The 17,228-nt window shown below is 38.8% G+C and overlaps 2 protein-coding genes across 4 annotated transcripts in view; both read right to left on the bottom strand.

Moving 5' to 3' along the window:
- Positions 1-3,474, bottom strand: part of TMEM168 (transmembrane protein 168) — a 28,491-nt gene extending 25,017 nt beyond the window's left edge. Inside the window, exon 1 of one of the 3 annotated variants that reach the window (XM_056339757.1) lies at positions 3,085-3,474. Coding sequence is in view for 1 of the 3 variants with exons in the window: in XM_056339759.1 (XP_056195734.1) it covers positions 3,085-3,135 (51 nt within the window). In the remaining 2 variants the exon portion in view is untranslated. Of the gene's footprint in view, positions 1-7; positions 2,987-3,084 lie in introns of those variants that run through there. The other 2 variants (XM_056339759.1, XM_056339756.1) reach the window with 2 other exon arrangements.
- Positions 3,475-5,186: 1,712 nt separating this feature from the next.
- The window catches only part of BMT2 (base methyltransferase of 25S rRNA 2 homolog), a 36,129-nt gene continuing 24,087 nt past the window's right edge, over positions 5,187-17,228 (bottom strand). The window contains exons 4-5 of the mRNA XM_056340392.1: positions 13,274-13,388; positions 5,187-8,497 (exon numbers count right to left, since the gene is read on the bottom strand). Of these exons, the coding sequence (XP_056196367.1) occupies positions 7,868-8,497; positions 13,274-13,388 (745 nt within the window). The 3' untranslated portion in view covers positions 5,187-7,867. The remainder of the gene's footprint in view (positions 8,498-13,273; positions 13,389-17,228) is intronic.

The following is a 17,228-nucleotide window of genomic DNA, read 5'->3' as shown; positions in this document are numbered from 1 at the left end:
TACTTACCACAAATTTGTCAGAGGCACAGTTCAGAGCTTTCTAATTAAAGGCAAAAAAGGTTAGTACTTTTGAAGTCACAACCCTGCTCTGTACGTAAAACATGTTGTGACAAATTAATAAGAATTACTCAGAGAACAGGCTTTTGCAAAAAGAGCCACACATACTTCTGATTTTTGGTGCAGGAGTCACTGAAGGAATAAAGCTGAGTCCATACCACCAGAAAAAATAAGGCAGAAAACAACTGGTAGATCACAAGAAAGTACAGAAACAAGAAAATCAGCATCATTTTTTTTGTCTCTATTTTTCTTAAGTGTCATACATTACAAAGAGCTCCAGAGCTCCAGTTGTCCAAATTCCCTTAGTTAAAACTTAGCAAAACCCTGTATAGTATTTATATTTAAGCATAAGTTTTGCTTCTGAAGTAATTAATGAAAAGTTTATTTGTAAATCTAATTGTACAGGTTATGGGCAGCATGTAGGAACACTTATTCGTAGCCACTATAGTTTTTTAAGTAATTACCTAATTGCCCATCTTACAGAGACTTCTGGAGAGTTAATGGTATGACAGAGCAATTAATGTGTCAAGAACACTCAAAGATAGGTTATAGCTTACTGCTTTTATTTATACTATTTATTTATTTTTACTTATTTATTTATAAAGGACACCTTGACTGAAAATCAGAACTTAACTTCCATTTTCCCTTGATTTTTAAATTCTCATTTTTTAAACCAGAGAACAACAGAAGACAAACTGACTGATTTACCCATATGCTTTGGCTGACTTGAAGACTGACACCCAGCATAAATCCAGCTTGAATAATTGGTGTAGAGATAAAACAGGCTTAAGAAATCCTATTGTTTAAATTACTTAAGTTTGGTAACATATTTCCAAATTATGTTAAACTCCTAACAACACTGCAGATGTTACTTGCAAAAACTATGTATTAAAAATCTGTTTAATTGAAATAGAATACATACCATACAGTTAAAGCAAATGGTTACTGCATGCCATTGAGAGTTAAAAGTTTTCATTTTAACTGTGCATTTTCATATTACTTATTATTGCTAGTGTTTTATACTAATAAACTTAATTCTGAGTTGCCTGAATGCTTAAGATCGTGTAATATTTCTCTCATTAGTTGGTAACATATTTACAGTTTTCTCAACCTTTCATTTGTTTCTACTTTATATAGATAACAACCCAAAGTTAGCTAGCCTTTTCCAGGTCACAATATATCTGGTATCATAGCACTGTCAGCAAGGCTGTTTCTTGTACTACGATCAACATTTGCTTTATGGACAACTTGAGCTTTTCAGTTCAACTCCTACACATGCCCCCTCCCTGCCCGCAGTTCTCTCTCCTCCAAACCATGAATATAAAGGAACGACTTCCCCATCTCCCCTTCCAACCCACAGCACTGACGTGTAACTACTGCTATGCCAAAGCACATCTGCCATGCCATTCTGTTATCTTGATTCCTTTCTGGAATCCCTCCAAGTCAAGAAGCTAATACTATAAACATTCATCTGGACAACAGACTCATGGAAGTCAGCAGTTTAGCTCACGCGCAAAGGGTGGAAGCTCCCACCTAACCCCTGGCTTACTATTTTGCTACAGTTGCTACATTATTTTCTGGTGGTATCATTACACTAGCAAGCTACCTCGCAGGCAAGCAGCCGCTCTGACAGAAAACTACTCTGACTAGCTCAGCTTGTGCCAAGCGGAGTTTTGCTGTGATCACATCATGAGAAATGTGAAAGCGAAGCTCCACTGCTGCTGCCCCACGTGCTGTGCCAGGTACCGGGGTGGGGGAATGTGCCTGCTCCTAGTGGAAAGACACAAAGTCTGCTTAAGTACCAAATATTTGCAAAATAACAGCTTGGACGTGAATGCAACACCCTCTTCCTGGCTACGCCTTCTAGGCAATTATCAAAAAGGCGTACTACTAAACCACGCTATTAATCATTAGTATTTTTCTGTTCAAAACACATGGTCAACTTTTTGGTGAAAAGAGAAAAAGGAGCATTTTAATGATTAATGCATCCCATCATGCAGTTATTACCAAATAAATTTAACACAATTTAACACAACAATTCAGACAATTTTAATGGGAGATTTCAATTATCTGATTTATTCTTTAAAACATAGCTATTTGTAACTCATTTCTGTTAAGACTGACTGTTGAAGCAAAGACTGTTCCAAGGCAGGGAAGTGTTGTGTTTGGTTTTAAAACCAACTGCCTTAAAAGTTTCAGGCTTCAACATCTGAGTTACATACCTGAGCGAATCACATTTAGATCCAAAACACAGAATGTGTACACCCACTTTTAAACATTTGTTGACTTTTGCAAACGCAATTTTAAGCAAAACCTGGAGTCCAAGTAGAGATTTAGAGACTAAACCATCCAAGAGCTTTCCTACATGTAAAGGAACATCATTCCCAAAGTAGTTTTCATCTTAATTTGTCTAAGAAAATATAAAAAAAAGAACCAAAACCCGAAGATGGTTCAGTAGTTTGACTACAGTTGACCTGAAGTCCAGGTGAGGCCTATCTAAAATGCTGGACTTACTTTCTTTCAGCTTTATTCTTCCAGTTTAGTGCATGGTTTTTTTTAAAAAAAACCAACCAAAACACAACTGCGTGACGCCTTTTTAAAACCATAACGTCGTACTTAGCTACCACATTAATACAGCAGCCTTAAACTTCAGGTGAACGTCTTCGTTAGTCTTCGGACGTGCACGCCCAGCCCGCATTACGGATTCCTGGTGCGGGACATGCGGGGAGCGCCCGGCCCAAGCACCAGCTGCCGGACTGGCCCGGCCAGGGGAGCCTACCGACGGCTGCGGGCTCCGCGGGGTGCCTGCGGGGCAACGCCGCTCACCGCCAGCTGCCGCCCCGGGAGGCCGCCTGGGCCCGGCCCGGCCCGGGGAGGCCCCGTCCCCCAGGGGCTGCCCGCCAGGCCGCCCGCCTCCCCTCGGCCCCGCAGCGACGGGGCCCTGCTCCACGCACACGGCGCCGGGGCGAGCCCGGCCCCAGCCCTTCGGTGCCGCCGGCCCCCGCCGCGCTCCCGGCCCGCACTCACCTCAACAGGCGTCCCGGGAACTTCCCACCCCCCGCGCAGCGCCGCCGCCATGTTGAGGCTCCGTGAGGCGTCCCGGCTACGGGCGGCGCCAAGGCTCAAACGCCGCCGCGGCCGCCCGGGCGCTGCCGGAGCCCAGCTGATCGCGGCGGGCAGGCTGGGCCCGAGGCGGCCCCGGGCGACGAGGCCCTCAGCGGAACGGTGCCTGCGTCGGTGGGGCAGAGCGGGGCTGTGACCGTGGGCGGCCCCGTCCGCACCCCCCAGCCTCACGGCTGCCCTGCTCTCATGAGCACGTGGATGCAAGGGAAGCGCGAAAGCACGTTCTTCCCTCCACACCCCCCAAAAATGCCAAGTTAATCAGCTGGAAGAAGTAGAAAACAAGACAAAACTATACGCACTGAACTGGTGCTTAGGGGACAGAAGAGGGAAGCTGTGTTTGAGTCAGCACCCCTGTAAGGCCTCCCCCATGGCGGGCCAGGAGTGCCTTCGGGGGGGGGGGGGGGGGGGGGGGGGGGGGGGCGGCGGGGGGCTCGGCTCCGGGCCTTCCCCAACCAAAGCATTCACCCCCCTCAGGCACACCGCCTCGGCCACCGCTGTGGCACAGCACTCGGCCTTGGGAATGCATGCTTGCTACTGGCCCTTGCAGGCAGGTGGGCAAGAGCAGGAAGCTTCTGGATCATAATGGCTCCATGGCTCAGGCAAAACCAGGGGAGCCTGTGTGAGTGACAGCTTAAGGGGCACTGCCTTGAACTGCCAGAGGGCTGGGCCTGCCACAGATTTATATCCTTTGTGCCTGCATCACATCCAGCCCCTTCGCCCCCCGCATCAAGAAGCACTGGTGCTGATGGGTGGCAGCTGGACACTCAAACATCTAAACTCCCGAGCTGGACACTCAAACATCTAAACTGACAGCCTGTCTTTTCTGCCTCAGTTATTCAGACAACTGATTCACAAGGAACCTCCGTAGTCTCCAAATCCGTACCGCTCTCCAAATATTAAATAAAACTGGCCTAAAAGTTAACACTGGTTAAAAAGCCTAGAGGTTTCCCTTGAACAAGCAGAACAGTAGAAATCTCAGTTGGTTAGTAAATGTTACCTGCTTCAGATGCTTTACCAGCATCATAGACAATGCTTAGTTGGTACTACATCTGTTCAACTGTGATTTAGGAATACTCTACAAGCAACTATTTGTAGAACTTTTTACTTAAAAAGTAAAAAAAAAAACCAACAAACCCAAACCCTCCAAACAACTGAGTTCCTGTGCAAGTCTGTGAAATGCAACCCTTCTAAAACTATCTTTTACTATTCTACAGTTACAAAACAATGAATCAAGGAAAATCAAGAAAATGAGGAAAAAGGAGAAAACCTGCTGCTGATTCATAGAGATAAAATTAAAGACTTAGAGTGATCATACTTTTAAAGCAAGTCTCCCTTAAGCTGAAAAGGGCAGATTCTGCAGGAAGCAATACTGAGATCCAGCTGTGAAATCACATCTTCTGGTCTTCACTGTCAAGTAAGAGACCAGAATATACCAGCTAGGCTCTGCAGTGCTAGACACACACATCAGTTCTGCTAAAATCTAATTTTTGTAGAATCTGGATCAGAGTAGGCACCTTGCTTTTTTTTTTTTTTTTTTTGGGGGGTGCGGTGTGGTGTCTTTTCCCATTGCCAGCCTTTCCCCAACACCTCCAATACTCAAAACCATTACGGAGAAAAATACAATCACCTCAAAGGGTCAACATTCAATGAGCGCTGCAAAGACATTTCAGGGGAATAGAGGAAAAATTAAGAACATCTAGAGAAAAAGATGGGAACTGCAATAGAAAGTAATTGCATCCTAGAAACATGATACAGGATCAAGTGGAGGAACTCTAAAACCCCTTCTGTAAAGCAAAGGCCACAACCACGATGTAGAAGCTGAAATGGAAGTACCAAATCTAATATCTCCACTATAATTCAGTAGTTTATAAAATAAACCCAGTGCAAATACTTTCTTGACAATAAGGAAAATAATTATGCATGGGTTTCACTGGATTTCAGCATAAACAAATTGCACAGGAAGAAAAAAGGGTATCTCCACCCCAAAGAAACAAATTTTAAAGAGGTTTTCAGTTTTTTGTGTTTTTTAATAAATGTGCTTTGTTCACAAAAAGTAGTGACATAAAGACAACAGAAATGCAAATACACATTTTTTCCTTTTCCCCTCCAGCACCTTAAGAACAAGAGATCTCTTGCACAGTCATATTTTCAAATATTTCATAACCTAGAAACATTCTTGCACTAAAGCCAAATATCCAACAACTCCTGATATCACCACTTTATTGTTCAGGGAGGTGTATTTATGCAAATCCCACTTTCCTCCTCCACCACAATCTACTGTCCCTTGTAAAAAAAAAAACCCACCAAAAAACAAATTAAAAAAACAACAAAAAGCAAAAAAAAAACCAAAACCAAAACAAAAATACCAACAACAAAACACCCCCCCTTCAGCTATTTAAAAGGAGCAGCAAGAAAACCAAGCTGTTATGAATCTCAGGTCCCTAAACCACAAATACAATGGTGTCACCAACCTGCCAAAAAGGCTTAAATTTAAATGTTAATATTATAGACTATTTTGGGGGCGGATAAATCTTGGTCTAAATTGCTTTTTTGTATGAATCACAAACCGGTTTACAATTAAACAATGCCAACATACACTTCAGCTGGTCCATAACTTGTTGTTAAAAAGAGTATCAGTTCAAGTGTTAGGTACATTTTGAAGTATGCACAGATTGTTTCCATAAACAGCTGAATTTATAGCACCAGTATTTTAGCTTTAACATGAGCACTGCTGGAGTCAGTGGTTAACTGGGAAGAAGAAAGGCTGTGAATGACAAACATTTTAGTGAAAGTGAAGTGGGAAAGCACTGGATGCAAATATTGACTTAAAGCCAATTTTGAAACCATTATATATTTCATTAGAGAGGTATTCTCAAAAAAATCAACCCCGATACTTCTGTATCTAAACTTTTTTCTTAACACATCAGAATATAATTATTTGGTTTATATATATCATTCAGATTGAATAACAAATTTGAATCAGGTACAAAGGGACCCTTTAAATTTAAGAAGGGAAACACAAAAAGCTTATGTTAAAGAATAAAGCATTGCAGTCCAGATCATGTTTGAGTGTAAGATGGACCAATGTGGTATGACTCTGTGTAGGAAACAGTGTAAAAGAAAAACACATAGGTCAAACTGTGACACTTGTCAGTGCAAAACTTCAGTGAAAGGAGTAGTTTCCTTTTTGTAGCAACCACCGTAAAATCCACACTACAATTTCAGTTTATCTGGCAACGTCTGTATTATAAGTACAACATGGTAAGTTAATATGGTATAAGGTGTGTATCATCACAACTAGTTGTGAAAGTACATTATTAGTATTTTCTACCATTTTGCTGAAGTCAGTCTTAAAACCATGATGTGGCACCTAGTTCAAATCATTTGTTATTAGGCACTTACAGATTTAACAGCCTAACATTCAAACCTGAAGATTCTGACCATTATTTTTAAATGGAGGGAAATCTAAGCTAAAGTAATAGTGAATCCTCTGTTTTTACTATAGAACAGATATGTTTTTTCCAGCAAAAACTCACAAATTTATTACACAAATTTGAAAACTCAGATGTAAAAAACTTCTGTTCCCTGTTCTTACAGCACAGACCAGTTTTCAGACAGCTATGGAGTTTTTACTTAACTAAGCAGAAGATTTTTGGGTCCAATTCACTGAATATGTGGCTTTGTGCAAATAAGTGTATCTTTGAAAAACTTGTGTAATTGTGTTTGTTTTCACAAAATTGATCTGTAGTTACCTTATAACTTGGGAGGTCTACAAATAAGGGCAAATAAAGAAAAAAGTTGATTTTAAAATGCATAAATAATTTACTTTAAAACATGACAAAACCTACCCTGTCCCCCAAAAAACATGGTTTGAAGAGAATACAGAACACCATCATCGGAGAAATACTGATATATGTTAGTGCTTGTACACTCACAAAATTGCAAAATCATGTTCCAGCTTTGAAGTGAAACATAATTGTCTAGACGTACCATACTCCTCTGGGGGGGATAACCTCTTCAGAAATTTCATGTCTAACTGCTATTTATGCAGTGAAATTACATAATATGTATAACTATGGATTAATAAATTCCTGTGTTTTGGTGTTATCTTGATTTGGTGTTATCTCAAGAGGGCTGCAATAAACATAAAATCAAATGTGCAAGAATTATAGTTTCTCCAGCCCAGAGTGAAATAGATTTTGGAAGAAAAGTTTTTTTCCCTAATTAAGAAGGGACACGTGTAACCAAGTGTCTTAACCTTTCTGCACATTGAATTAAAGTGCACAATATTTCTTTCTACAAATACTTCTCAGAAGCCCACCAACTCCAGTGCCTTAAGCTCAACCACACCGAGTTAAAATATCGAAACAACATTTAACAAATTAAATAGAATTCACACTTCACAGCACTAAAGAAAAGAATGGTACCTTTCTGGAAAAAATTAGTGATACAAATCTAAAGAAAGTAACAGTAATTTATGCTATGACGCGAGTCATTTGCATAAAACTTGTATTTCTTTCACTTTCATACAAGAATAAATTTTAAAATTCAAAGTAGAAAAAAATAGCAAACTCTGTAAACCTTTGCATTTTCTTTATGCAAACCGTTTTTGTGTGTTGAGCCCATGTTAGTATAGCAAAATTAGTTAAGCAAGAGGTTTGACTGAAAGGGCATTTCAACAACTACATTAACTTAGAAGCAATATAGGATCTTCTAGCTCATAGAAAGGAATTGAACTAGACTGGCTTTCTCCAGAGTCCGAGTCATAAGGAGCATCAGGTAGCTCCATAAAACCATAAGCTAGCTGTTCATCTTCTGTATCAGATCGAACATAGCAGGAAGTGTTGGAATACTCCTCATCCTCTATACTGTTGAAATCCTGTGGGATATACAACATTCCTGGGTAGTTCCTGCTAACTAAGTCACTTGTTGTTTGCAGGGAGGTTTTCCTAAATGCCATCAGATGCATGTGAGAAAACTTGGAATACTTGAAGCGTTTAAAACCCAAAGACTCTATGGCAATTTTCCAGCTTTTCATCATCATAGCCCGGCGATTCTGATGAGATGAATCAGGAGTTATTACAAGCAATAAGCCATTTAATACGAGAAGTTCATGTGCCTTCTTGCAGCATATCCATCGTTGATAGGGGGATGGAAAGTAAGAAAGGAGGAGTGAGAAAACAACGACATGGAACAGTTCTCCAGGTAGAGAATCAATGGGATTTTTCAGTTGCTTAAGAAAAGCATCTATAGCATCTTGTGCCAGTTGGAGAGGCTGCTGAATTTGAAGATTTAGGAAGTCACATTTGTATACACTCTGGTGGAATAAAAAAACAGAAAAAACAAACATCAAGGTTAAAGAGCAAACAATCCAAATCCACAGAAAAAAATCAATGACACCCTCTCCATTCTCTTGAGGAAATATCAAGCCTTCTGAACATTCCTCTTGATATCACATCAAACAATTTAATGCATTGCTAGCTTTTAGAGTTGCAAAGCAAAATTTTAGATGTGCAGTAATTTACTAGTGATTTAATTGCTGAGAAATATTAATTTAAAAAAATAATTTTCCTAAAGTATCAAATGAACTATCTCATAAATGATTTAAGAACTCAGGTAAGCCTACATTGCTTTTGTTTCTCCAGATGCTGGAAGCCTTTTATAAACCTGAAATTAGTAATGAGAAACTATATTTGATACCTCAGTATTTACAGCAGTTCTTTGAAAAGAATCCAAGAAACTTAGTCATCTGATCACTTGGGGAAAAAAGCGTCATTCTTTACTGATACAGAAACAAAGAAGCTATGGCAAGGCAATATACATTAGAAAGTTACAGTACGCTGTTTCGCAGCAGTGAGGCAGGTCCATGTAATTTACTGTAAATGCAAAGTGGTACACATTTTGGCAATTATCAAAGTAAGGTGAGGGTTGTTAAGTTCACCTGTTGATCATTTGTGTACTCAAGCTGCCAAAGATGGGAAATGACACCACAATACAACATACAGAAGTTCTTAATGCCCTTAATTACTGAGCATTAAAAAAACCCCAAAACCACAGTATGCTATTCACTACATTTACGTTTTGACACTTTATATTCATCCAAATCTGACTTCTTCATAGCAAAGGTATTAAGATACAAGGTTTTGGCACGATAGCAACAAAACTTGTTATTAATGCCTAGAGAACATGCAGTGAACGACAGACACTCTGAACAGGTAAGTGAATATGAAAGCAGACAAAACATTTTATGGAGCACATCTGAAAGGTCCACCTGTTAGATCTGTTGCGTTTTCATACCACAGAAGTATTTATATCGTGACTTACAAAATAATATTCAAAAAAGATCTCTAGAACACTATTGTAAAGCTATTCATAAAGCAACTGATGTGCACAATTGTTTTCAAGTAGAAGAGAATGTTATTTGTTTATATAAAATCACATTCTCTCCCAAGAGTATGCATTAAATTAGAAAAAGTAGCCAATGTTCAAAAAAATGTGCGATTTATTTTCTAGTAGCATTAATCTTGGCCTCCAATATGCTAAAAATCCAGATAAATACTTACGTTATGTGGCTATAATAAAGAAATTTTAATTGCAACTATTATACCTGCAGGGCTATATTCTGCTTTCTTGTAATACTTAGAACAGGAAATTACCAGTAGTAATTTCATTATTTCCTCTAATAAGTTTTAAAAGAAGTGCTTTGAAGAATAATTGTTCAGGGTAACAGGCTAACTTTATGTAGAAACAAGACTTAAAAAGTTAAAGGTTAAACATACACAATTAAAAAAACAATACAGACCACAAGTATTTCTGTATACTGGTAAAATACTTTAGTCCTTAAATTGTCCTTAACACTATTTCTATGTTGTTTATGACTGGTTTATGACTTATTTTTCAAGTGGAATCTGAACTCTGCAGAAAGTTTTAGGACAAAAATGCTACTCGACTGGAGACTGCTACTAAACTCCAGATATACAAGTCTTGAACTGATCTTAAAGTCCCCCTAGACACTGAAACAGCAGTCATACTTCAGTGCATCCACTGATATTTAAAAACGTAATCCTACTTGTATATTCTATTTTTTAATTCCAGTACCCTTCCATCCCCCCCCCTTTTTTTTGTCTCAAACTATATTTACTCTAATGCAACAGATGTTGCATATTCAGAAACTTTTGCAGCAGTATGAAATCATATTTGGATTTTCCCAAAGTGCACATTCTCCCTTCAGTTTTGCCTTTTTTTTAATTCAGTGTAGACAAATTAAACTCCTCCAAGAAAATAACCACTGCTACTTGTACTCTAGAATATCTGTGTTATAAGCAGAACATTTGAAGGAATAGCAAAAAAACCCACACTGGGTCAAGAAGAGACGTATTCTGCTTATCCCAGTCCCCCTCCTCCTAGTTTCTAATACTGCCTGTTTCCCTCTGCGTATGTTACACCCAGACACTGAAAATGAGTGCACAATGCCTAGCTAAAGGGAATGCTATTTTTTTTTCTTGGTGCAGTTCCCTTCCTGCTCAAAACACAAAACCTTTTAATGGAAATATATTTCCATTTTCGTATCTCTACAGTTTATATTTTCTTTATATGAAACTGAAATTCTAAACATTTTGAATACATTATTACATTTCAGTTCCCCTCCTAGTTTTTCCACAATTGTATCTGTCTTAATCCTCAAATTAGCTGAAGTACGTTATTCAACTATTTAGTCTATATCCAAAGCATTTATATATGCAGAAAGTGGATTAATCTATTTTTATTAAGGAAGGAATTATTTAACCCTCCATTCAACATTACTCAAGAAACTGACTTCCTAAGAAGTCTCTATGCTTCAATGTGTTTCAAAAACTACTTTGGTATCTTAACTCAAAGATCTGCTAAATCAGATTTTACCAGTTCTATTTTCAGCTTCTACCACTAAGTTATTGGATCAATTTTCAGGTCAGAAGATGGCAATAACTACCACAAGAACCCTCTGGCTGTTGTTCTGAAATCTTAAATCAGCCCAGAAAACTGCTGGCCTAAAGATAAATTTATTCAGGAGGTTACAGTGCTGATGTAGTTCAAAATTGAGTTATCTTGAATACATCAGGGCTTATTAGTGCTGTTTTGGAGGTGGGCCTAAGCTTATTCTAGCAGATGCATTTGAGTGCACAAATTGTACTCCATGTCACTCCAAGAAGGCTTGCTAGCTAGGTTGCAAGGTGCCCTGAACACAGAGTATCCAGAAGAATCGAAGTAAGAGAAGCTGGTGAGCCTGGGGACAGGCTTCACAGTAACTGTGTTGGTCTGTACAGTAGCATTCTGGGGAGTTCCTACCATTTCCTATCATCAGGCTACAGTACTAATTATGTCCGATGACAAGAAATCAATTAGTTTATCATTCTCTTGTTCTGGGAGAGAGCCTGAAGAACTGGTTAACACACAGAAACTGCGACTACCTGATTACTGTTGTCTGGCCTGGATTACTCACATGCATTCCTCCATTACATCCACAGGAGTAACCTTTCTGGGACTCTTCCAAGAATGGTTTTGGTCACTGTACATCTACATTGATTTTCACGAGAATAATAGTAATACGAAAACAGCACAACCGACTAGATACCAAAATATTAACTATGCATACCCACAAATTAATGGTTGGGTTCAGCTCATGCACCTTCAGGTGCCTAGGCTCCCTTTATAGCCACTGGAGAGCTAATCAATACAGCCCATGGGGTCAGCACACAATTCACCTCAGCATGAAAGAGCAGACACTGAGGCTTCACTGACTATTTTTAATAGATCTCCACTGACTGTAGTGGGAGATCTGTGTATCTTACCTCAAAATTTACTTGCCATGTATTACTGTTTAAGTGCCATAGGCTGCCACTTCAGTGGCATGTGTCTCTGACATCCTGTATCATGCCAACAGCCCTATGCAGATGTCCTACAGCCTCATCAGTGGAAAAGTACTGGAGGGCAATCATGTTTGGGCAACTGGTGCCTATTCTTCAAATTAGGCAAGACTGAGTCCACTCAAAGTTTCTTTATGTTTTAGATGAAGCTAACATTGAATTGCCTTAAAAAGCAATTTATCAGACTCAGACCTTTTTTCCAAGAATCTCTTTCATTATCTCTAAGCGTATATGCAAAAATATAAATCAGATGTTAGTGGACTAAACCTGGTAACCACAACAAAATATCACACATTTAGCATGTAAACGACACTGCAGCAAGTAAGAGGACATTACTTTCAAGTTAACTGTATTGTACTCATACACTTTTCCAGTTCTAAAGAGGGTAACCTTAGCCCACTGATTTTAAGAGCCTTAAATCTTTAATTTTTAAAGCTTTAAAATCAGAGCCTGATTTTAAACTGGAAGTGGTCAAGATGCGTACAGTCAAAAGTTTTTCTGTCAGAAATGCATTCCTTTTTGTTTCTTTTCATTTTTATGCCACTTTGTCATTTTGCTTGGTTGATAAATGCTATCTGGACTGACAAAAGTTGGGTCAAGAGCAGAAGACAAAGAATATATGATTACAGCAGAATTAAAACATTTGAGACCCTTACTAACTCGAGAAAGTAAAGCAGTTTACCCCAAAAATGCTTATAAATTTGTCTTAAGTATTGTGGAAGTTCAGTAATAATTCTAGCAATTAACGAAAAGCCCCCTTACAGTGAACTCTGGTTACTAAAACTCCCCAGAAAAACTCACCAAGTACAGTCACTGATCATTTCTTTCTGTCAGCAAACGCAGCTTCTGAGAGGTTTATGCCTAAGCATAACCCTATGTAATCTGTACTTATGCCTTTAAGATGCAAGGACTCATCTGAAAAGATGGCTACTAAAATTTTCAAATTTTAAGATTCACAACAACATAAAAGGCATTAATTTAAAAAAATCAGTTTTTTTAAAACAGAACAATTACAGTTTAGAGCCTGTTGATGGGAAAGGATATAGTAGGAGGATCACAGTTCCTATTAAAGCACAGATATTTACAATACACACTTAAGTATTTAACATACTTTCTTTTTTACAGTCATTTTGAAGCATTCAAAAATATTAGAGAATCAAGTTTATATTAAATTCAGCAAAATTACATACCTCAACAGCTGGAACAATATCTATGCCAACTGTCAGAAATTCTTCAAATTTCAGAAATGGATTAAAGCAGCTACCAACATCAAGTAATCTGATCTTCCCCAATGAGTGGAGCAACCTAAGAAGCAGCAAGAATTCAGCTTTATCAAATGCTTTTGAAGGTATATTCTGAATTACAATTTCAGATAATGAATGCAAAAGAATTCTGATAGAACACCACAGTAGTGACTAACAAAAGTGAAGGCCTTACTTGAATTGCTGAGATACCTAAAGAACCAAGCTTCATCAGTAAAGCAGATGACCCTCAAGTAGAAGAGTTACGTTCAGAGCAGCTGTAATTCTATTAACTTGTACTTGTAGTAAGAATGGCAACTTGTGTGTCCACTAGACAGGCTTTCTCTGTTGCTTTATGTTTCCCACTTACCTATTTGTGGTATTTATCGATGGTGAAGACACACAAGTCCGAGTTAAAATTTCATAAGTTTAAAAAGAGAAACTGGCAACACTCTGTGACCTACCTTCTTGTCAGTCCCATTTAAATGGGCATCTGAAATCAACTGCCATAATTGGTTAATAAAGACAAGAACACATATAATGGCATTCCAAGGTAAACCACAAAAAATAATATAAAAATGAAAGCATTTAGTTATTCCCTGCAAAAAAATGTAAAATATTTTATTTGCTTTATGTTAGCTAATTTTTTTAAAAATGGATGACTGCTGGAAGCTCACTCCAATTCTGTTTTCAACAGATGCTGTGAAAGAGATCAGTCCACACACAGCTACAAACTTAAATAAAATTGGCCACTCAAGTTGTAGGGAATTATTCTAAACATCTAAATGAACAAAGTATTCCCTCAAAACTACTTGGGGGGGGGGGGGGTCTATTGTATGCCATGCAGTCAGTTTTCTTTTGGAGTATCCAAAAGCTTTTTAATGAGAGATAGTCAAAGGTAGCCATCTGGTTTAGGAAAGAGTCCTTATCAGAGTACTTCTGAAGTACTGAAAAATGAAGATTTATCCCATAAGAATTCTGGAGAACATTTTAGCAAGCCAAAAATCTATCTCCTTATCTGTTACTGTGTGATGACCCTACTATTCAAGGTGAAGTTACAGATAAGAAGGACAGTGGCCTTAATGCTAAATACTTCCCTATGCAACCGAACAACAAAAAGTGAATGATTAAAAAAAAAAAAAGGGTGGGGGTGTGTGTGTAGCAGAATTAACTTGAGAAATCATGACTTACGGCTTGGACTGATAGATATTGACAGACTGCTGAGGACACTTCAATGATTTAGGTCCAGAATGCTGCAGAAATTCACATATACCCTTCCAAAACATCATGGAAAAGGAATCAATAAATAAATTAACCCTGCACTGAATAACTGGCCCATCATCTTCTCAACTAGATTCCAAAACTTCCTGAGGTAAAAAACAAAACAAAACGAGGAGTGGGAGATCAGAAAGGAAACAGCAGACTGAAGAAACAAAGAGAGGACATTCTTGTACTGTCTGGTTGAAGCTGCCATTGTAATATAGCAAAAAAGATGTTAGAGGCTGGCAGATGAGATTTGCCTTTTTTCTTGGGAAGCTCTGACATCATCTGTGACCAACTGCAAAAAAAAAAAAGGCCCCTGAAATGCCTTTATAAAGATAATGTTTTCTCTATTATAAGAAAAAAGATGCCTTGCAACTTTTAAGAATAGCAACTGCAGTCTTGCCTCTGAAAGCATTCTTATTTTCTAAAGAATAGTGTCCTTGACCGGTGCCTAAAGGAGCATTTGCAGTCTTCAAGTTTGTGGCCATAAGCATTTTTTTAATGACAAGAGGCAGTTACCAGTATAGATAACGTAGCATCAGATAAGATCAACGTACCTGTACAGAAGTACTGGCAGTCAGCTATCTTGTCAGCATTTAAAGGTTTTGCCTTGTCCTGGCATTTAGTTTGTCTAACTTGAAATGTTGTCTCTCATAATAATTAAATTTGAATGTTGCACTCTTATCACTAATATCAAGGACTCAGCTGCTGAATACATTCTACAATCAGAGACATTGTCTATTTTTTTTTATTTTCCTTGCAATCTGAATTTGGAAACCCCTGCTGTTTATTCTTTCTTTGCAATTCCAACAAACCAGTAAATCTGAGTTAAACACAGTTGTTTAAGTCCACTAGTATAGATTTTACATCTGCCTCTTCTTTAAAACACAACTTGATGAGTATATCCATGTAGAAAAAAAAAGAAAATCTAGGCAACAGTTTGAGCTCCTTCTATTGGATCATTTTTAGGGCCGCATCTAAAAATTTCCATCATGATTTGTAAGATCTTAGAATTCCCAAAATCCATTAATAGAGACAAACACAAACTCGCAGCTTTCACAGGAAGGTGAATAATAACTTTCCATCAAGCAAATGTTGCTTCTTGTTTCAAGTTCTGCAGCCAATTCCAATTGGCATCTCCAAAATATCACTTGTCGTGTTTCTGGGAATGATTCAGCCCTAGAGATGCAGATAACTGCAAACACTTTCAGAAACAGATCTGCAGGATCACTGGAGTCCAACAAAACCATGGTTCTATTCATAGCAACAACAAAGCAGGAAGGAATACCATGGAAAAAAAACCCCCATCTTTAAGCAGCAATAATGTGTTCCTCCTAAACTCTTAGTGATCTACCACAGAGAGGATACTGGAGAAGCAAGACAGTATTTCTTGTTGCGTTTGGCAGAATAATCACGCTAAGTTTAAGGATTTTGCTTCTACACAGAATAGAAGATACCCAGGGGATACTTCTGTCAAAACACCAGCATCACCAAGGCAAATGGTGCAACAATTACCTTTAAGTTAAAACCACACACATTACCAGGCTACCCTGTAAGTCAGTCAGTACCAAGTGAGGTTTCAGAATGAAGATGATAGCAACAGTTTTTTTCCAGCTTGGATGCCAATCACAATGTAATCTGTACAACAGGGATCCGAATACTACAGAGGGATCCTAGCGGCCATAAATCACAGACATAGGCTAAAGTATCATCTTTTTCCACATAAGGCCAGCATGTCTCCTTCAGACCAGCATGTCTCCTTGCCTAGCAAATGGAGACACCAATAGCAGATTTCTCATTCAAACACAAAAACGTATGTGCCTCTGTACGCCTGTGTTCTACTTAAATCGTAATAGCAAATAAATAGAAGACACATGGGACCACAGGAAAGACAAGAGGGAATGCGACTCTATAGTGCAGAGAAAACTTCCCATGTAGAAGAGTGACAGCCTCTAGAGATCTTAACACTTTCCATTTAAAGTGTTTGATGAAATACTTGTACAGATGAAAATTAAGCAACAGAACCCAGAGCCCTCTAACCTCCAGGAGAACCCGCTTCACCTACAGTAGACTGGAGGGGTGTGGGGGGAATCACTGATCTATTCTGACTTCCTCTCTTACAAAACCTGCATTCTTGACTGCAGCATTGTTTGACTGGGTGAAAGGGGATACTGCTTCAGACTACTACAGCATTAGGGCACACTTCTGGAAAGCTGTAACTCTGGATTCCAAGCTGAGCAGAAGACAGAAACTCTTTTCTACACTAATGGACAACAGATCCAAGACATCTGATACAGAGCAAACTCACTCCGATAGGTGTGCCACATCCAAGAAACCTTGTAGTCTATGTTCATGTAAATATACTTCGAAATCTTAAAAGTAGCAGAGATTCAGATGCTCATTTATGCCTTGACTTCCTGCTGTTGGTCAGGTTTTGCTGCCTTTTAGAACACAGGTGCAATGAATCACTTAGTAGCAATTCTCAGGCTGCCAGTTATCAGTAGGAACAGGATCCTAGTTACATGCTTGAAATCATTTTGAAGCTCTTCAGAAGCACTTAGATTTGGTCACTTGAACATTTACAGGGAACACAGATCACAGATTCGGATAGCCTCAACACCACTAGTTCAGATACTTACTT

This window comes from Falco biarmicus, chromosome 5 (genome assembly GCF_023638135.1).
Source record: "Falco biarmicus isolate bFalBia1 chromosome 5, bFalBia1.pri, whole genome shotgun sequence".
NCBI classification, from domain to species: domain Eukaryota; kingdom Metazoa; phylum Chordata; class Aves; order Falconiformes; family Falconidae; genus Falco; species Falco biarmicus.
This window is presented reverse-complemented; position numbering and strand designations above follow the sequence as displayed.